This window comes from Marmota monax, unplaced genomic scaffold, assembly GCF_021218885.2.
Source record: "Marmota monax isolate L192 unplaced genomic scaffold, Marmota_monax_Labrador192_F-V1.1 WCK01_AAM20220418_F8-fsc00066, whole genome shotgun sequence".
In the NCBI taxonomy this organism is placed as follows: Eukaryota; Metazoa; Chordata; class Mammalia; order Rodentia; family Sciuridae; genus Marmota; species Marmota monax.
In genome coordinates, this window is record NW_026692805.1 from 3,870,482 (window position 1) to 3,892,340 (window position 21,859).

A 21,859-nucleotide genomic window follows, 5' to 3' on the forward strand; every position below is an offset into this window, starting at 1 on the left:
CTTTTTAATGATTGTAGTTATCCAGTTTGTAAAGGTGCATTTGAAATGGATTAATATTCTGCTTAGATGTCCTTTATCTAGAACTATGAAATTCAAGCTTCAGAAAGTCATTCTTGTCTGATTTCTATTTGGGAGGAAGCAAGATAAACAAAAAAATACTTTCTAACCTAAAACACTAACAAAAGAAATCACACCCTGTGACCTGAATAACCAAAAAGGAAAATGATAATGTCATTTGATATGAAAATATGTAGCAAAAGTTTAAGAAGATTAAAAAGCAAGAGAAAAAGTATCCACAAATAAAGTAACAATAACTGTAAGCTGGTTTTGTCTTGTTTTTGTGTTTGCCTGGCAGGGTTGGAACCTGGGGCTTTGTGCATACTAGGCTGGCACTCTACCGTTGAGCTACACCCCCAGCCCACAGTTGTTTTTTTTTTTAAATATTTTTTCCCTTAGTTGTTGATAGATCTTTGTTTTATTTATTTATATGTGGTGCTGAAAATCGAACCCAGTGCCTCACCCATGCAAGGCAAGTACACTAGCGCTGAGCCACAGTCCCAGCCCCCACAAGACAGTTTAATGTTTCATTTTTTTCATGGGTGTGTTCTATCCTGAAATGGAATATTTTTCTTTCTGCTTTACTCTCTCATCACTGAGCTCTGCCAACATTTTTGGCTGGTAAATCTTTGAATCAACACATTCTCATGTCATAATTTTGTGCTAAATAGCAGGAGATTGTTTCCTTTCATTAAGTATGAACACACTAGTCATGAATATACCATCCAAAGATTATCTACAGTGCCCTCGAAATTCAAATGTGAGCTCGAGTCTCTTGCTGAGAGCCCTTGTGTACACTCCCATTGGCACACGCCTGTGCCTGTGGATAGGAGAATCATTAGTCCGCATACTTCACTGTGCTGGGCTGTTTTTAAACATTGTAGGTTAAACACCAGTCTTTAGGGTAGTATTTGCCTAAGGCATGTATTTATTTTGGAATCATTTAGTATTCAGCTTATATGATAAAGAAGGTTTTAAAAGTTAATTAGTATATTGATGGATTGTTACAAGATCTTTAGCCCCAAAATCCTGTTAGTTGCCCAAGAATTCAGATGAACACTTTGTTCTGAAGAAAACTAAGAATATACACCCAGCCCATACTCCTCCAGTTCTTCCAAACCCTATATGGAATTTTAGATATTGTGTTTTATGGAGAGGTAGTGTCACTGAAATGAATCATTCTTTGTTAATTCATCCACAGTGAATTTTAGAATAATCCATAGGATTATTCACCATATATATATATGTATATATATTATATATTCACTATATATATATATATATATATATATATATATATATATATATATATATCCCTATGGATTATTCAGATTTTTAAAAATCTGAATTCCTGCTACAACTAGAAATCCTGACCCCAAGACTTGTTAAATTTGCTATCTTGTGCAACTATTATTTTTAAAAGAGAAAAAAAAATGGAAATGTACCATATTTGTTACTTTTGTGAGTAAGAAACTCATGGCCTTGGGCCCCCAGCTGCTTTTTGCTTGAGCATCAACTGTCACTATTCTCATTAAACTATGTGCCTGACAAAGAGAAAATGAAAGGGAACTTACACTTTATTTTCTAATGATGATCCTCTCTAGAGGATCCTTGTTCCTTATTGACCTTGGGAGAGTTGCTATTGGTGGACGATGGCTCTGGCAGGCTCCTCATGGACACTGAGGGATGTGTAAATCAATGCTCTCTTCCCTAACATAATGCAAGGCTTTTCATGGATGGCCAAGATGATACCCGATTCACCTGTTACTTCTCAGAGCTTTTTCAGCTCAGTACCCTGCACATAGTAGGAGCTCAATAAACATTTGTCAAGTGAACCTGAATTAGTATTTGTATACATTGTGTTGTTGTATGATTCAGTGATAAAAGGAAAATGCAGGTTGGTTCAGGAAGATGAAGCAGGGTACCCTCCAGAGTGAAGCTTTTCTGCAACACCTTAACTTGAAGACTGAGCCCTAAGAAAGAAAGGGACTTGTGTGGGCATTTGTAGTTTACCTCTTATTGTGTTTGCTCATCTCCCAATGAGAAGTTTGAATCTCAAAACCATTTCCGCAGTCTCAGGTTCTCCTGGTTTGAGTTGTTGATTGTCTGTGTCCACACACCAATAGAGATGTTGATAGGACAGGAGACTGCTTGGCGGTCAGCCTTCTATCTCAGCTCCTGTCGATTCTGGCTGCAAACTCTGTAACATGCTCCAGGGGCCAGGGCAGTGCTTCATGGAAAAGAGATCTCAGATCCATCTCTAAAGAGTAACCCTCAAAGCATCTCACACATTTGTTCTATTATGAGAAAGGAGCCCCTTTCAGTCCTTGTACCCCAAAATCTGCATTCCTCACCTTACTGTGCCAACTTTTGGCTGTTAATGTATAGTTAAATCATTCCTGTTTGTTTGTTCCACGTAGCTCTGTTTTCACTGGCAATTCCTGTTCATTGACTTAAATATGGTTATGTCTCCCAGAATACCAGCCTGCAATCTGTGGTAGCCAACAGTTCACATGTGCCAAACTCTTGAAATTTTGTAAAACTTTTATGCTTAAAGGTGTAAAATTTGTCTGAATGTGCCCTTGCACATGCACATACTCATGCATACATGGAAAACAGGTATTTTTTTCCCCAAAGGGTTGACTCTTAGAAAATCAATTGTTAATTTTAATGAGATGCAGAATTTAATGCACATTCTTCTTAAGCAGAATAATATGTTATTTTTAGAAGATTTTGTATCATTGGAGCTAATTTTACTGTGCTAGATGTTACTTTGTTGTGGTGGCAGGAGCCACTTTCTGTTAACTCCTAGAATTATAGGGAGCCAAAGCCTGTTGTTAAGTACTTAAAGGTACAAACCAAAAGCAATCAACTCCTAGGTGAATTCTTACTTAGGGTGAGTTCTTACTTCCTGGTAATATAACTCTGCATCAGCCACTCGCCACATCAAAAATCATTCTGCTATATCTGAAGTCAACACTTCCTTGTTCTGGTCCTGGGTAACCCTACCATTTTTTTCCAGTGGATGTCACCTCTGCCTATGGAGAAATGACTCAACCCAAATCCCACAAAATAAATTCTCTGTGTGAAGAATTTTAGACTCTTAAAACCAGAAGTAACTGGAGGTTATTTGGTTTAAAACTCTATTTCATACATGGACCGAAAAACCTAAAGATTTTTAAAGTAACTTAATTGAGACAATAGGGTACCTTAATAAAACTCAAACTGTTATCCATCATCCATCCATTCTTTCAAGTTCTCTAAAAGAACTTTTCTTCTGAAAGAAGAGATTTTTCTTCTACACCCCACTTTTTATTTATGTCAGTGTTATTTTCCATCACAGCAGAAAAGAGTTTGCTACTTTTGTCCTTTGAAGGTATAGAAATTTCAGGAAAAAAAGATCAGATCAGTGACATTATAGAAATCTAAATCTTTATTTAGATTTAAATAAGGCATTTAAAAAGCTTTGTCCTCATAAACAAAATGGAAATTTATAATCCCGAGATGATTTTAAACTCATTGGGTGGCTGTCCATCTGTACGGATCAATTTCAGCTCTAAGGTAGCTTAGCTAATCATTCAAGAATATTATATTGAGCCCTCTATATGACAGGTCTTGCGTTCCTAGATGGGTCTATCATTTTAAGGATGTGGAAAATAATTACAACACAAGGGGTGACTGTGGTTCTAGAGAGCAGTATTGGGTGCTATAGTAGTACCAGGGATGGGGTATTAATTATTTTCCCTTGGAGAAGTGGTCATAGCTAAGTCCATAGGATATGGTTAGTTTGTTGGATGTGGAGGGGAGGCTGCTGCAGGTGAGGAGGCACAGACACCTAGGTATCCCTGGCAGGAGGGGATGAGGAAGAACTGGACAGCCAGGTGGAAACCAATCACAAAGCACCTTGGATGCCCTGACAAGGCATTGACCTGTGTTTTAGGGAGGACAACAGATGATGTACTGTAGAAGTATCACCCTGGTGGAATGTGAAGAATTGTTCTGAAGGAGAATCAATCACAGTCAGGGAGGCCAAAATGAGTGGCGGTTGTAGTTACCCAGGCCTGAGAGAACAAGGTCTCTGGCTCCACACTGGACTTTGTCATTCACCTGGTCCTATTTGGCATTTCATTAAATCATTTGGGGACATGAAAGTACACTGATCAGATTTCTGCTCAGATTTATAAATAAGTGTGATGACAGAAAGAATAAGGGGAGGGGAGAGAAACGGAGGTAGAACAGGGATGAGAGTGAAGAGGAAAGAGAAAGAAAAGAGAATGAAATTCTGAGGACAAGAGCACATGGAGCTGTGGTGTCTGCAGTGAAATACTTGAGGCAATTCTCTTATGAAGAAAAAAGGTTTTATTTAGCTCATGGTTCTGGAGGTTCCAGTCCAAAATCAGGCAGCCCCCCCTCACTTTAGACCTGGGGTAAGGATAACACACTACAGTGGGAGCTCCATGACTGAGCAAGCAAACCACTTACATCACAAAACAGGAAGCAAAGGCATGCTCCTAGTGACCTTGGGACCCCCACTGGTCCCTACCACACCACTTCCCACCACGAAGCTTCCACCACTTCCCAGTAGCACGACGCTTGGGACCACACCTTCGACACATGAACCTCTGGGGGACACTCTTCCCAGCCGTAGCACTGGGGAACTAACAAGATGAAATTTAATAAAGTGTTGTATTTAGAGAGGAAAGAAACATCAGTGTAGGAGTTCAGGATTGGAGAAACCAGATTTAACGGCAGTTCATGGGAAACAGACCTAAGAGTTTTAGTTGACAGCAAGTTCTTTATGTGACTGCCAAAGGGGTTAGTCCAATCTTGGGATACGTTGATGAAAGGGAACTGTCCGTAGCACAGGTAGGTAACAGTCCGCTTGTGCTCTGCAGGGCTCAGATTGCATCTCAATATCGAATTCCAATAAGGCCACTGACAAATGAGAACGTGTCCAGGGGAGAGTCCACCTTCCCATCTGCCCTGGTTTCTTGACCTTTCCAGAATTTTGTAGATTTCTCACTGTCTTAATAGTCCCCTGAATCGCTTTTGGATTCTCTTACATATTCTCTGGTGTTTATTCTTTCAAACCAGTCTTTTCTTGCCATGATCAGATTGTCATTTTCCCAGACACATTAGGTGCTGAAGCCAGGCATGGCGAAGGGAGCCCTAATGTTATGAGTGTGGCTTGTGGTTGATGATGATTTGTGTGGAAGAGAAATGAGGAGAAGGAGATGATGACTCAAATGAGCTTTCACAAATGCAGCTTCCCTTGCCCTCTCATCTTAGGAAGGATAGACAGATGCCCAATACCCTCCAACTAAGATGCCATGCCCATAAGAGGATTTTAGTTATTTTATCAGGATCCCCCAAACATGGCACCATGGATTTGGTATTATGCCAGTCTGCAAGATTGCTTAGGATGATTTCAATAATAGCCCTTCTTTAGTTGAATCCTAAGGAATGATGGATACGTTGGCTGATTCATTTTCATATTTTCTTCCCAGGTTCTGCCCAGCATCCGGCATATATCTCGTGACTCAATCCATCATTTTTGTTTTGTGTAGTGCCGGGGGGCTGGGGGGGGTCATACCCAGTGCCTTTCACTTTCTAGAAAAGTATTCTACCATTAAGCTAAATCCCCAGCTCAACAAATCATTTTGGAATGACTATTCTGCTCTTTTCTCTGGTTAAGTGTAATTAAACTACAGCAGTGCCAGTTGAAATAGCCAATTTGCAAACTGTTCATCAGCCAATTTGCAAACTGTATGCGACTTGTGCTGGGATGTAAACTGTGGATTGTTTCCTTCATTGAGAAAGTCATGTTATAAGGAAAATGTCAGCTGAATTAACCATCAAGCTAACTGATGTTAGTTTTCATTCTGGTGCAAGCTTTTTATCTAATCACAGACCAGTGACTCCAATTAGCAGAACATACTGAGTAACACTTGTTCATATCACAAGGCTCTTTGCATTCTGTTTGAGACTGCAATTCTTTTTATGTCTTGAGTCAGTGTTCTCATAAATTTTATTCAGCTGTAAGTGTGAATTATAAGTGAGTGAGAAATCATTGGCTATTTTGGTGACTTCAGTTCTCAGCCCTGAAGGACTGAGTCTGGGCTACTCTCATGAGTAAGATTATTGTATTAGTCAGTTTTCTGTTACTATAACAGAATACCAGAGACAATAATTTATAAGGAGGTAATGTTGGTTTCACTCATGGTTTCAATCAAATATAACATTAGCCCCATTGCTTAGGTCCATGGCAAGACAGTACATCCTTATGGGAACATGTGGCAGAGGAATTCACATGGAGGCCAGGAAGCAAAAGAGAAAGAGGAGGGGCTGGAGCCCGAAAACCCCTCAAGGGCATACCCCTAGGGCCTAAATTACTTTTGCTAAGCTTCACCTCCTAAATGTACAACCACCTCCCACCACCACCACAGGCTGGGATCTAAGCCTTTAATACCTGAGCCTTTGGTGTATGCTTCTAAACCATAGCAGCTACCCATTGCCCGGATTCCTTTAATCCAGCAAGGAAACATCCAGTCAGTAGCCAGAAACTGGATCCCCTCAGAAGGTCTGGTGTAGCACCAACCTAGATTGGTGAGTATGGGTAAATATATAACAACTACTCCAGTCAAGATAGAAAATGTCCCCGTCATTCATTTTGCCTCTGTTTACCACCATTCACTTTCAACTCTATGCAACTAACAACTGCTTTAGCCTGAGAGTATCACATGTTCAGTTTGGCTCATTATGTTGTATAAAGTGAATTATTTCCCATTACTTTGTGTGTGGTGGGTGGGGTATATGTGTGTGCATGGATTGAAGTAAGTAAGGATTGAACCTCACACATGCAAAGCCTGTGCTTTACCACTGATCCACACCCCCGGCCTTACTGCCCCTCCATTGTTTTTTAACCAAGCCTCAATTATCAAAAATAATTAAACATTACATTAAAGAACAGTACAAAATAACACTATAAAATTACAGCATCCATTCACAATTTAAAGAAATTTACAAAAAAAAACAAAGAAGTAGTTGGCACTATTCAGTTGTGCTCTCTGTTTTGTTCATATTTTTAAAATCTCACCTCTATTGAGTTACTTCTTGAAAGCAATATCTCTTTGGTCTCAGAAATCAATTTTGTACTTTTATAAAATATATATCTTAAAATCTGAGTCTGGCCATCTCTTAGCCATACTACATTAATAATCAGCCTAGACTACAAGGAGGAAAAGTCAGTCCAGAGGTTTTGCTGCCTCACTCCTCTGATTTTAGGTATATGCTGGAGAACCAGAGGAGGAAGGTAATTGGTTTTTGTGGAATTTATAGGTATTTGGGTAACTCTTTGCTGGGGGTAAAACAGGCACCCAAGAGAGACATATTAATCCGGTCACAGTGGTGAATATGACCAGGAACTCCTTGATGTCCCCCTTGCTTGGGCCTGGAGCGTAGGCTTGGGGATCTACGCGCTAAGTCCGAGCTCAAACTTGAGCAGTTCATATATTGTTTTTCTTCATCTATAAAATGAGGATTAGAATAACTCATAGTAGGCTGAGGATGGAGCTCAGTGGTAGAGCATTTGCCTAGCATGTGCGAGGCCCTGGGTTCTGTCCCTAGCACCACAAAAAAATTGCCTCATGGAGTTGTGGAAATAATTATTCAACAAGTCATTCACAAATATTATTGATATCTGCTATTGGCCACACACACTGTGCTGAATTCTGATGATAACCACAGTGAACAAAGTCTCTTCTCTCAAGACTTTCACATGTCCTAGTGAGGAGAGATGTCATGGAGGGGGAGGGGGAGGGGATGAGGTCAGTGAGATATATGGATGTGGGTGATGCAGATCAGGGAAGGCTTTGGAGTCCATTGTGAGGGCTTTGGGTTCTACCATAAATGCTAGGTGGAGCCATATGATGGTTTCAAAATGAGGAATGACCAATACACCTTACATTTTCCAGGAATTATTGTGTTTGCTAAGTTGATGCTAAATTATAGATAGGCAAAGATGAAAATAGGTAGAATAATTATGTCATCTCAGCAATTGGAGTAAAGGATGGTGGTGGCTTGAATTAGTATAATAGCAGCAGAGGTAGTGGGATGAGCTCATGTTTTGAGGGTAACCTACACATTTGCTGATGACTTAGATGTGGAGTGTGGAAAAAAACAGAGAAGGCAAAGGTTAGTCTCCATTGTTTGACCATTCACTGATTTAGGGAGGACTCCAGTACATGTTGGTTTGGAGGGAATTCTAGAGCTCATTTTCTAGATATGCTACATATTTTTGGAGGTGATGTTGCTGGAGATGGAACTCAGGATCTTTTGCACATTAAGTAGGTGCACTTTACCACTTTACCCCAAGTCTGTGCACATGTAAAACTTAAGATGTCTATATTATGTCTCTCTTAGGTATTAGAATGTCTATATTAGATATTCAAAATATCAAGTATCCAGTTGAATCCAGGAGTCTGGAATTCATGGGTGGGAGATCACATGGAGATAAACATAGAAGATCCTTGATAGACTGAAAGCTAGATCTAGGCTTCAATTGTTGATGGAGAAGTGAGGAGGGAAGGACACCACCCTGAGGATTCTCTGGCGGGGGGGGGGGGGGTTGGTAAGGAGGAACCAATAGAGAAGGCTGGGAGATAAGGAGGTGACCATCAGCATCCAGCTTTGCTGGTACAACTGAGGTTGACCATTTTGTATGAGAGAGTAGATAGAAGTACCCCAGGTGTCCTATGCACCAGGAGTGTTTAACTAACTTAGATCTCTCCTCATCCTCCTTGCTTTCTTTTCTGTTTGGGGTGGTGGAAAACCTCCCCCAGGTTCATGAGTCCTGAAAGCCTTACTTGGAGAAATGTTCTAAATCGTTCCTGCCTGAAGTTTACTTAAGCCAATATGAACCCTCCTGGTGAGGCATGACCGGTGCCTACTAAAATCACATGACTTCAGAATGGAGTTTCTAAATATATCATCTCGTTAAAACTCATAAACTTGCAGTGCTCTGTTGTCTTTGAAGAAAAAAAAAAAACAGAGGAGATCAGTGTTTGGATGGGCTCACCAGGTTCTGGGCAGGATGCCTTCACATAAAATTGTTTATTTCTTCTTATATACATTGTGTGTTTATTACATATAACATTTTAGATTTGCAGTGTTCACTGCCCTGGTAATAGTTATTGTTTTTTGGCCAGTTCCATATCTGAGTTTTAATGAATGAATGGACTCTAGTAAGTCTCCCACCCCCAGCCTTTTCTGTATATGATTTTCATTTTATAAATGCTGACCCAACCTATTCTTGAGTAAGCCCCTGAAAATGTTTTATGGTGATACTAAGTTTTATTCTTGTCCCTGAAGGTTGTGTTCAAAAAATTGGAGAGCAGTTCACATTTTTCAAAGCATTCCTTTATTCAAAAATTTATTGAGCCTTGCAATCAGTCTGATTATACTAACTTGCTTGTTTTCAAAAGCATTGATGTGTTGTTCCTTTTTCACTCTGCATTCTGTCCTACATTGCATTGCCTCCTTTCTTAGCTGCAGACGATAGGCTGAACTTTTCCTAGGTTCCAACAAACACTGAGAGTCCAATTGGAAAAGAAAATGTACATACATCTTAATTTTTGTTTGCTTTGCATAAGACTGTTGTAATGTTGGGAATCAGGAGGTAGAATGACAGGTTTGGGTGGAGAGAGACTGAAGGATGCTACTGAGAAGCAGCTAAGTCCAAGTGTAGAATACTACAGAGTTCAGTGGCCACAGCAAGCTATATAACTCCAGTGATGGGCTCTTGCCTGGCACCTTGAACCAAACTAAAATGATTTTAGAAAATTGAGTTAATTATAATTCTTATTCTACTCTTTTGAAAATTGTTGGGAGCTGCAATATTTCCAGCCTACTATTTAAACACTCTTGCAGATAAGTTCATGAGGTATTGAGCCAGTAAACTTTAAAATAGCATGCAGAATTTCCATTTTTTCTTTCTGCATCTTAAGGGAATGTTCCTCCTCTGACTTATTTCACATTGTTAACCCAAGGATTTCCTTGCCTAAGAGTTCTCTAAAATATTTTCATCCTCTCATAATCATTTCATCACTTTCTACCTTGCATTGTATTTGGTTGAGGCTTGATGAATGAATATGTACATCAGGCTATATTAACAAAATGCAAGGATTTCAATGGCCAGGATGATGCCTTTTTATGTTTGTTACCTCTCAGAGCTTATTTAAATAATTCAGTATTTTGTACAGGATGGGAGTTCAATGAACATTTGTCTAATGGACCTGAATAAGCATTTGTAACTGTGGTATTGATTGCTTTATCCAATGGTGAATTCAAAATGTGTAATAACAACTAAAGATATGATCTCATTGAATTTGTTTTTATTTATTTTATTCATTTTCGTTGTTTTGCAAGGACACTCTTTTTATATTTGTCTATTTACCAATGTGCCTCAACATTTATGGAGCTTAAGTTGCCTTATATGTTTTACTTCAACCTATTGTGGATAATTACCTGGCATTCGTAAGCAGAGTATGACTCTAACAGACTCTCTCCTAATAATTTAAAATTACTTGAAATACACTTTCTCTGGTGACTTTAGATATATTTGTTTCTATCTCTTGGTCTTTGAAGAGAGCCAAATGTCCTGGCAATTCTGTAAAGCCAATATAAACCCTATGCCAAAATGTGCTTACATATTTTCAAAAGCCAAGATTATTATTTACCTAATAAAAATGCCTTTAAGTGTTCTGTTATAATAAAGTTCTATGTATTTATTAACATTTTAATAGAAATTCTCTGAAGTCTTGTTTTTTTGTACATGGTAGCACAGGGAAGCTCAAACATGAGTGGTTTCTCCAGAAAGATTCTGAAGGGGACACACCTTCACTTATCAACTGGCCTTCCAGGTACATCTCACGTTGTAAAACTTGTGGCTCATGTTTAATGGATGCTTTTCTGTTTTCCCTTGGACTTGGCTTTGCTATTCCACACTTTAGCTAATGCTGACTCTCCTCTTGCCCTCTTGTTAGTGGCAATGCATTTGAAAACCATGTGTTCAAAAAGAACTTACTTTCAAATCATTGTTTTCTCCTCGCATCACCCTAATCCATGCTGATAGCGTTTCTCTTCCTCCTTTCCCTCTCTCTGAGGATCTTTTCTATACCTTTTGCTTTTCCCCTTTCTCACCAACTCACACAGAACTGGCCTTTTGGGGGCAGTAGTGAGTGCATAAGCAGTCCTTGGTCTTTGGAATCTCACTGAACAGCCGGCCAGTGTTTCCTCTTGCCAGAGCCTCTCTGTCCAGCACTCCGGCTCCTTGTTTTATGTCTCCTTGTCTCTAAACTCTGGCATTTGTAGTTAATTTTCAACAGTAAATTTAGGGCATGTGGTTTTAAAAGCAGACAAAAACCCCTATCATTTCATCTTTTAAGACTGGGGGCAGGGAGAGGCAAAAGAAGTAAGAATGAATAAGTCATTGGAGGGACAAAGCACCCATGTACTGAGTTTCTAACAGTGACTTTGTTCTCAGCTGAGGACAACATTCAGATTGTCTCTGATTAGAAGCACACATTCCACCGGAGAACTTGACCACATTTCAGACTCCTTTTAAAAGATTAACAAAGGTTATAAATATGAAAACCTCCAACACTGGCTAGTCTCTGAGAAAAATAATAACTCAGAATGTTTGTTTCCCACGAATTGTTCATAATAACTGCCTTTTATGTGTATCTTTTTTTTTAAGAATCTGTACCAATATCCTGCTTAAAAACCACAGAGGTGTTTATATTTATCAGGGTACACTTGTCCTTAAATGGACCATTCTTTTCTGTAAAGTGTGCATCATAATTACTTTTGCTGAGTCATTTTAAGTAAATCAAAGTTATACATTTTCCCAAGAAATCACTTCTCCCACTCCAAATGTCTTCTTTACTTTTTTTTAAACGTCAGAGCCAATCAGTAATCCATTATCAGTTTGAATGGTTTTCCCTTTCTCACTACATGGTATTTCAAAAAGTAAAATTAAGAACTAGATCATACTTCCAAACGTTTATTCTTTGCTGAACACTAAGCCATGTGTTTTGCAAATAACATACTATGTACATTACATCACTATTATTTTCTTTTTCTTTTCTTTTGTGGTGCTAGGGAATGAACCCAGCACGTGCTCAGCAAGCACTCTGCCGATGAGCTATATCCCCATTCCACTATTATTCCCATTTAAAAGGTAAAGCAAGTGAGGCTTGAGAAGGGCAAGTAAGTTGCCCAAGACTCTTAGGACCCCACAGCCAGAACTCTTGGCTAGTTTGCTTCTGCAGTAATGGGGAAAAAGTCTGTGGCTTTTAAATTGGATTTCAGTTTTGCTCTCAGATTTGTAAATAACTCTAGAAACAGAGGAGCCTTCTTTTTTTTAGATTAGCCTTCAAGTGAGGGCTTAACAGCAATTGCAGAGGGGAAATGGTTGCTTCATTAACTCTCTCAACATATGCCTTTTACCTAACACTCATGGTGCTGCAGTGTTAGTAAGGATGTCTGAACTGGTCACCTGTCTTATGAATGAATGACTGTTGTCTGCATGATATATGAATATAGTTTGCATGAAAAAGCTTGTAAATGTTTATCTGAGTGCTTCAAAAGAGAAGTGATTATCCTATCTTGAGCTCCATAAAAAGTAAATAATCACAAATGCCCTCACATTTCCAGGAGATAATGAAATCACAGTGGCCAGTAGTTATCTGGAAACACTCCCACCATTCCCACCCACTGTCCATATAGTAGTAAACATGCAGAAAGCTTACTGATTCAAGGCTTCTTCCTCAGAGTTCCCAACTGCATACCAGTGGTGTACATTAATGGATTTTTCTGTGGCTTCTAGGTATTTATCTAGTCAGAAGGAACCCAATCTCCTCCAGGACAGCATCTGACCCCTCTCAGCTTTACAGGGGGTAGAATTAGTTTCGCACTACACTGGCATAAGCATGCAGATTTGTAAACTTAACTCAAAACCATTTACATGGCACATACTGGATTTCTGCCTTAGGCCACATGCCTTTCCCAATGTTTTCTTTTTTTTCTGAGTTGATTTCCATTCACTGGTAATCTGTGATCCACGCATGCTCTCTTCCCCTTTGCAGTTACTGCACGTTGCAACTTAAATCCCTTTTCTTTCTTAAAGAGTTAAAGTTAGAGAAAAGTTGGTGAAAGAGGAGAGTGCTCGCAGCAGCCCTGAGCTTGCCTCAGAGTCCTTAGCTCAGAGGAGACATCAGCCGCTGTCAGTCCATTACCTATCCTTTCAGTCAGAAAACTCAGCCTTCGATAGGGTCGCAAGCAAAGCAGTGAGCTCTGTGAGACAGCCGAGCCGTGGCTACGTCCAGCCAGTGGACCCCGTGCACACAGTCAAGCTGGTGACCGCAGAAACCCCAGAAAATACATCTGAGTGCAGCTGGGCAGGATCAGCCACCCCAAATGTCATAAAGCCTTCCACCTCGAAGGTTCTAGAAGATGAGAAAAGAGATGCCCCAGTCCTTCATATTTCTGAATCTAAAGAAGAAGATGATACGCTCTTCACTGAAGCTCTGGAGAAGAACCAGAAAACACTCTTGACCTTGGAGGAGGATGGGCTTGCAAGCAGTCACAAAGCCTCCTCTGGGAACGAAGACTTGGGGCAGCAGCCTGCTGTTAGCACAGTCTCCTTAGAACCTCAGAAGGAACCTCAAGTTCAGCTCCAGCCTGCTGAGAGAATGGGCCGAAGTGAAATGGTTTTGTATGTTCAGAGTGAGCCTGTGTCCCAGGAGGCCACACTAACCAGTCGCAAAAAGGGAGCACCTCCGAAGAAGCACAAGGTCCTTACCCGCTCGCTGTCTGATTACACGGGTCCCCCTCAGCTCCAGGCCTTGAGGTGTAAGGACCCAGCTCCAAAGCGAGAGCTGGAGCCACAGAGTTCCAAGACCGAAGGGCCCAGTGCAGAAGCCAGCATCCTGGACACCAAGGTCTCCGTTGCCCAGCTCCGAAATATGTTTCTGGAGTCTGTCAGAGCCAACAAGAAACCTGAACTGTAGGTGATGTTGCAAACGTCCTCCTGATGTGTCACTTGCACGTCCATGGCAGAATGACTCACTTCTCAACTTGTGTTGTGTACTGCGTTGAATCGTGTTAGCTTAGCTCACAAGTGTGTGCAGGGCAGACTGTACAGGAAATGGCTCACAAACTACCATTCTGCTTCAGCCTACTAATGGGGAGCTGGAGGAATGGGTCTCGGGAGTGCTCCACCTCCATCTGTGCATGGTAGAGGCATGTAGAGGGGTCTAGCAATCTGTGCCTTGACTCGCTGAGATGCCTAAACCTTTGTTTGCTTTATTCTCTTTCTGTCTTCCCATTCCCCTGCTGTGTAATCTCTGCCCTGTGATTCTAAAAGCCAATCACGGGTTGAGAAGTCATCCGAAGGACTTGGCTTGCCTACCCGTATGGAACGGGAGAGAGGGTCCCGGAAACCAAGACGCTATTTTTCTCCTGGTGAAAGTAGAAAAACTTCTGAGCGATTTAGAACTCAACCTATAACCTCAGCAGAACGAAAGGAATCGGATAGGTAGGCATGCCTCTGTGTAGTTCCATCGTATAGGAATGTAAAATAAAGAATGCAGGATTTTTACCAACCTGATGGTCCTGATGCTATTGACAAAGGATGTTGGTGATTCTATTACTCTTCTATCTAATCTATTAGGGATGTTTATTTGTCTTACTTAAATATATTTTAAAAGAAATATTGACCTTCTCAGCAATATCACCATATGGTTTTAAATTACATTCAGATGGCAAGAAGAAACATTATTTTTCTTCATTTGAGGTTTTTAACTTCTTTCCACTCTTGTTCAAGTAGAATCTGAATTAAGTATTGACCAAGTTGTCAGTGAAAATAAGAAAGGAATTTTATATTCATTATATTATACTCATTTTCAGGGTAAGATGTATTTAAGTTTCTACGTTATCATATGTTCTTTCATAGAAATGATAGTTTTCTCAAAAATTTATCATGAGTCCCGTTTAATAACTTGTTTGTGATCCTGGGTTTTCTCCATGAAGTGTTCACTTGGCTGGGATTTTGTGTACACGCTTTCCACAGTGTCAGTTAACAACTATATGTGTGTGTATTCACAGCTAGGGTTGCTACCAGGATGATATTCTTTAAGAGAGGTCAATTGCATCTGTATTTTAACTTTTAATGTGATGTCTTATTTGGATCTTCCAATCCCACCACTAATTCATTGTTATTATTTGCTAATATTTCTTCCAGGTATACTTCAAGTTCAGAAATGCCAACTGTTGAAGGCAAGTATCTGTTTTCCTTTTTCTTCCTTCTTTCTGACCTATCCAAATTAGATTTAAAAAACAAGATTTTTTTTTTTACTTTTTTGTGGGGGGAGAATAAGACTATGGAAATTATTTATTTCTTACTTTCAAAGCAAATGTGCTGTGAATATAATAAAACCTAGGAGAAATTTTTTAATGGGTTTCCTTATTTTTGATGAGTTAAGAAAATCACAAAGTAAACAATATAGAAACAACTAATTTGAACCCAAGAAGCAGGTTTTTCTTGTTACTTGCTCCTGAACAACAATAAGAGAAATCCCTTTCATAAAATCTATGCTTGAATCTCCATTGGTTAAATATAATCTGAACACAGTTTGGTATGGTTAGGTTTGGTTTGAATTACATTAGGAATTAGTTTCTTTTTATTGAACAGAAAAAATGGGCTAGTCCTAAGAGGAAAATATTCCCAGTTATTTTGGTTCACTTATGCTTTTTTTAAGGGATTTCCAGATCAATCTTGGAAAATGGTCTAGAGACATTTACATTTTGAAATGATGTTCAGTTTTTATTTCACGGCTTTTTACAGATGAAGAAAAGGTAGATGAACGAGCCAAACTGAGTGTTGCTGCCAAGAGGCTGCTTTTCAGGGTAAGATGTGCAGAAAAACTTGGTTAGAAATCATAACCCCTATAGAAGGAGACTCTCAAGGCTCTGGCTACTTCACACACTCTGAGAGCCCTAAAGTTCTCCTCATCTGGCCCACCTGTTGTTCTCTTCCTATGCTGTGTTAGTCAGCTTTTCATTGCTGCAACTAACTGCCTGAGATAATGAACTTAAAAAGAAAAAAAGTGTGTTTTGACTCATAATTTCAGATGTTCCAGTCTGTTATCAATTGTCCTATTGCTTTGGACCTGTGAAGAAGCAACACATCATGGTGGGTAGCATGTGGTGGAGGAAACTGCTTACCTCATGGCAGCAGAGATGAAAGACAGAGAGGAAGAGAATGAGTCCCGCAATCCCTTTTTTAGGGCATTCCCTCCAATAACCTAAAACTTCCCACCAGGACCCACCTCTTGAAGATCCTACCACCTCCCGATAGTGCCAAGCTGGAGGGACCAAGCCTTTAACACATGGGCCATTGTGGAACATTTCAGATCCAAACTATAGCATATGCTTTGACTGATTTTGTCCCAGCTGTCCCAGCCTGACCCGTTCACTCCTGATGAGGATGCATGGTTCTCATTGCTCGGCCCTCCTGTGGATCTTAGAGGAGGACAGAGTAGAGACATTTCACTAGCCCGATTTCCTTTCCTTGGATTTAGAAGATTCCTCAGTGTTTCTAATCTTAGGAAATGGAGAAATCATTTGAGGAACAAAATGTCCCAAAAAGATGCTCGAGAAACCCAGCCGTGGAGCAAAGGCTGCGCCGCCTGCAGGACAGGTCTCACACCCAGCCCATAACCACTGAGGAAGTCGTCATTGCCACCACGTGAGTCTCCTGTGCAATTGCTTGGCCTCGGCTGTAAAGTCTCCTCTTGGTGGGGGTGAGAGGGGGAAGACTTAAAGAATTTTAGATAAAGATGAGGCAATATAACCAAGTTATGTGAATACGTTGCATGTACCCACTGTTACTTATAATTATAAGGCATCAATTAAGACTCTTATTTTTTAAACAAGGAGACAATTGGAAGATAGGTTGGCCAAGAAGTCACAGAGAAGTTGGTTTTTCAGGATTTCCTTTTCTACTACCATCTCTCCAAGCTTTGTAATGAGATGCACCACTTATTGTAGCTCCTTGAAAAATATCGAGGAATTTTACCCATACAATTTGGGTTTTTGTCTCCATGTTTTATTTAAAATGTAAAATATGAAAGTAGATTTAAAAATAATGAACCCCCAACTTCAGTGAACCATTGTCAACTCCTGTAGCCCCATCCTCTCCCCCTTTCCTCCTGCATTATTTTCAAGCAAATCCCAGACATCACTTCATCCATGAATATTTCACTATCTCTAAAAGATAAAGATTCATTTTGTTTTTGAATAGTCAACAAGTATGTTTTTTTTTAATTACTTGGAAGTTTGATGACTTTCCAAATCACAGGATGTCTCTTTTGAGCAATATGTTCCAGTATGTGCAGAATTAATTTCCCAAAGTAATTCATTCAGAGATAATGGCTTCAAATCAAATGAAAATTTTTATTAATTTTTTAAAAATTGTTTTTATGGGCATTGACATCCCAAAAGGCCTCATCAGTTTGTTAAGAGAAATTATTTTAGAGTTGTTGGTATAAAATAAGAAACAGATACCCTTGGAAGCAAGACAGTAAATAGAGGAAGAATTAGCATCTTATAACCTCAGTGAAACTCCTTTGATATATCTGTAGCTTATATGAGGATACTAATTCTTTTGGGGTGAACTTTTAAAATTTATTTATTTATTCAAATTTATTATATATGACAGCAGGATGCATCTCAATTGATAACACACATATAGAGCACAGTTTTTCATGTCTCTGGTTGTACACAAAGTAGAGTCACACCATTTGTGTCTTCATACGTGTACTTGGGGTAATGAGGACCATCTCATTCCACCGTCTTTCCTACCCCATTGCCCCCTCACATCCCTTCCCTACCCTTTGCCCTATCTAAAGTGCCTCTATTCCTCCCATGCTCCCCCCCCCCCACCATCCCCATTATGGATCAGCATATGAGGAGACTAATTCTTTTTTTAAAAAGAGAGAGATTAAGAACACCATTCTAAAATGTGGGCATAATCTATTGATTTGCTGACAGCTGGGTTTTTTTTTTTAATTGCTTTTTTCAACAAGGAGGTTTATGCTAAAGATGAAAGTAAATCTACAAGCCCTATAGCTATACTTAGTCCATTTACTTTGGGCAGCCTCTTATTTTCTAAGTTTATAATTGCTTTTTGAGTTCGTTTATGTTTTTTTTTTCTAAAGTAATTAGCAAATAATTTGGTAAAATATTTAACATTTCTGAATTTGAAACCATGCTTTCTTTAATGCTTCTTTTCTTCTCTCTCCTTATGAATGTTCCTTCTTTGGCAATTGCTTGTAAAGTGAATCTATCGCTGCTTCGTGTTCTGGGGTCACCCAACCTGTAATGACGAGACTTCCTAGTCCTACTGTAGCTAGGAGCTCTGTGCAGCCCGCCAGGTACCGGACAGAAACAGCTGCGTGTGGCACCGGGTGCAAAGGTGCTGGGCAGCAGAGGCATCTGAAAGCCTCAAATGCCTTTCATTTGTTTGACAAACAAGTTGGGGCAGTGAGTTGTTCCCGGAATGTGTGGCATTTTGTTTTGTCATCCTGCAAGCTACTGATAATGTCATGTAGGCCTGCATGAGACAACACGTAGCCCATCTGTGTACGTCCTGTGTTGGCATTAGAATCGCACTAACTCACTTACCCATTTGTTTTGCTTCTGTTTTTTTATAAGAATGGTCAGTCCTAAAAATTTTCATCAACTAAAATACAAGCCCTTAAAGATGAATAGAGAAATGGGCATCTGCATGAAAGTGGAAATTTTGATAAGACCCACCCAGTTCTTTTAATCATGGACACAAATACACATTAAAAACAATCCTCCCTTTTTAAAATTTATTTAGAGAGACAATGCCCTTATATTTTAGGATTGAGATAATAATTTATAGTGTCTGATCATAGATATTTTACTGTTACATTTCAAATGGTAGTGTTTTAAAATTATGCCCTTAAGCCATGTAAATATCCCCTTTGTTTTACTCCCATGGGCCAGAACAGAAAGGCTAAAAATAAGATTAAAAGAAGTGAAATGACAGTGTAGGAATGAACTGGCAGTACCCAGGAGCAAGGCTCTCAGGGAAGCAGGCTGTTGTCCTACCAGCTTGTGGTACTTGGCTCAGGAAAGCCTCTAAGGCTCAAGTGGCCTTTCTCACCACCTCATTGTACCTGGACACAGAGACTGCTCTTTGGTCTGGACAGCCTGTGAGTCAGTGATCAACTGCAATGAAGACAGAATATGCTTCTTACTAGATTTGAGAATTAGATTTGCTGGTGGCAAAAAGGATATTGTCCTAGAAACCATTAGAGAGTCACAGTGACCATGGAAGCCAAAGCCTTACTTTTCCTAACTGGAAGGTGGAGGGATTTATTATTATTATTATTATTATTATTATTATTATTATTATTATTATTATTATTTGGGTGGGGATGCTAGGGATTGAACCCAGGACCTTGCACCTGCTAGGCAATTAATTGTTTTACCACCGAGTTCCATCCCCAGCCTTTGTTGGGAGGATTAATAATCACCTGAAATTTTATTCACTTTTAAAGTTATTGAGAATGAGACTTTAGAACCTTTTAAAAAGAACTGGTAGAGAAAGCTATAAGAGAAAATGCTACACAAAGGCAAATTAAAAATCTGTGTTGCAGATTCTGTTGTTGACAGATAACCATATTTCCAGTTATTTAAAATAAATAACTGGAAATGAAATGATGAAATGGTTACCTCCTGGACATCTTTGAAGAATATCTGTCCATGCCCTAGGTAATGCCTTGTGACTCCGTTAGCCTTACTTCTTATGACACTAATGCATCTGTCTCAGAGTATGTCCTACCCAATTTCAGTTCCCTACATAGGAAATTTACTGTTTAGAAACAATTCAGAACTAAAAATCTGCTTGCTGTAGAAATGCTAATTAATGCTAGTGTCCCAAGCCTACTGTGCTACTCACTGTCTTGTTTAATACCTAAGCAATTGCCTACCCTCGTCCTAAGTTTGTGTAGAGAAAAATAAGCCCTTTGCAAAATTAAGTGATACTTTGAAGAAAGCTAACATATAAAATTAGCAGTGGGCTTTTGTTCCTTTTCACCTACATCCCTGACTTTCACTCCTTCCCTTTCAGATTACAGGCATCTGTTCACCAAAAGGCTTTAACCAGGGACGAGGCAAATGAGGGCAAAGATTCTGCTGAACCAGGAGAACCTGATTCCTCCACTCTGAGCTTAGCAGAGAAGTTGGCCTTGTTTAACAAATTGTCCCAGCCGGTCTCAAGAACTATTTCTACCCAAAACAGAATAGACATGAGACAGAGGAGAATGAATGCCCGCTATCAAACCCAACCCGTCACACTTGAAGAGGTGGAACAGGTGAGTACACTGTTATTTCATTCTGGTGTGTGCATATGTTCTTAAAACGTAGCACAGTATACTCTTAGGTTGCTGATATAATTAAGGCAGTCTGCCAGCAAACTGTGTTATGGACAGGTAATTTGGTAATAATTTCATCCCTAAGAATTACGTTTCTCTTGTTTTTGTAATTTGCACGCAAGATCTGAGTCCATTTTTGGAGACAAAAAAATATATAGACATATATTAAGGCCAACCTTCTTCCCGTCTCCCACCCCAGAAGTTTTGTTTGAGATGTATTATGGTTTATCACTGAGATAAGCAGTGAAATGTACCAAATGTCGTATTTCAGTTTGTGTCAATCCAAAAACCAAAGTTTATGTAGATATTGCTTTTCCACCGGTTTTTACTTTTTAACTGTATCCTCCCAGGTGCAAAATGGGAAACTCATTCCCTTCTCACCTACTGTGAACACATCTGTGTCCACCATGGCCTCTACTGCCACCCCGATGTATGCAGGGGATCTTCGGACAAAGCCATCTGTTGATGACAGTACAGATACCACTGACTATAAGTTTCCTTCTTCGATAGAAAATGCAGACTTTCCAATAAAAGGCATTCTGAAATCACAAGCCTGGCAGCCTTTGGCGGAGGGTAGTGGGAGCAAAGGAGTGATGAGAGAATTTGGAGAGACAGAAAGCAAGAGAGCTTTGGCTGGAGACAGTGGTATTAAGAAGTACGGGTCCTATGAGGAAGCAGAACTCTCCTACCCTGTCGTTGGCAGAGTCAGGGAAGGGGATAGCCATAAGGACTCTAAATACCCTGTTCCAAGGAAAGGAAGCCTGGAACTAGCCAACCCCTACATCGCTCATCTTGATGAAGAACCAAAGGAATTTTCTACTGCCAAAAGCAGTGCACAAAGAAATCTGGACTTGAAAGACAGGCAGCCCTTTGAGGAAAAGGTGGACATGGAGAATGTCACAAAAAGGAAGTTTTCACTCAGAGGTAAATTACTACTGTTCCTCCAGTTTTCTATGACAACAGGGTTTTTAGTTTCTGCTTGATTTGTTGCATGTATTTGTGATTCCTTTTAACTAAATTATAAACGCAGTTCGTAACTAGTATGGATCAAAAGTGCAGTGTGAATCCTCTTCTCCCCTCAGACCTCTCTTCCCCTTGAGTCCAGCATGGTCAGTGGAGTGATTTTTTTTTTATTATTGATTAAAAAAAGTGTTGTTTTTTTTTTAATCAATAAAAATGACTAAAACCCTTTCACACACCCTGGCTTACCTGGTAACTGTTGTCATTGACTCATACAACTGTCTTCTGAGGTGCTTAGCTCTCTTGAACCCTGTTAT

General features: G+C 39.7%; 1 protein-coding gene across 28 annotated transcripts in view; it reads left to right on the forward strand.

The window, feature by feature from the left end:
* Svil (supervillin) overlaps positions 1-21,859 on the forward strand; it is a 237,171-nt gene that overhangs the window by 156,915 nt on the left and 58,397 nt on the right. For 17 of the 28 annotated variants that reach the window (XM_058580538.1, XM_058580541.1, XM_058580542.1 and 14 more), the window contains 9 exons: positions 10,896-10,976; positions 13,244-14,122; positions 14,483-14,653; positions 15,359-15,393; positions 15,962-16,023; positions 16,725-16,864; positions 18,456-18,551; positions 20,279-20,522; positions 20,933-21,506. In XM_058580538.1, the coding sequence (XP_058436521.1) occupies positions 10,896-10,976; positions 13,244-14,122; positions 14,483-14,653; positions 15,359-15,393; positions 15,962-16,023; positions 16,725-16,864; positions 18,456-18,551; positions 20,279-20,522; positions 20,933-21,506 (2,282 nt within the window). The remainder of the gene's footprint in view (positions 1-10,895; positions 10,977-13,243; positions 14,123-14,482; positions 14,654-15,358; positions 15,394-15,961; positions 16,024-16,724; positions 16,865-18,455; positions 18,552-20,278; positions 20,523-20,932; positions 21,507-21,859) is intronic. The other 11 variants (XM_058580534.1, XM_058580544.1, XM_058580547.1 and 8 more) reach the window with 7 other exon arrangements.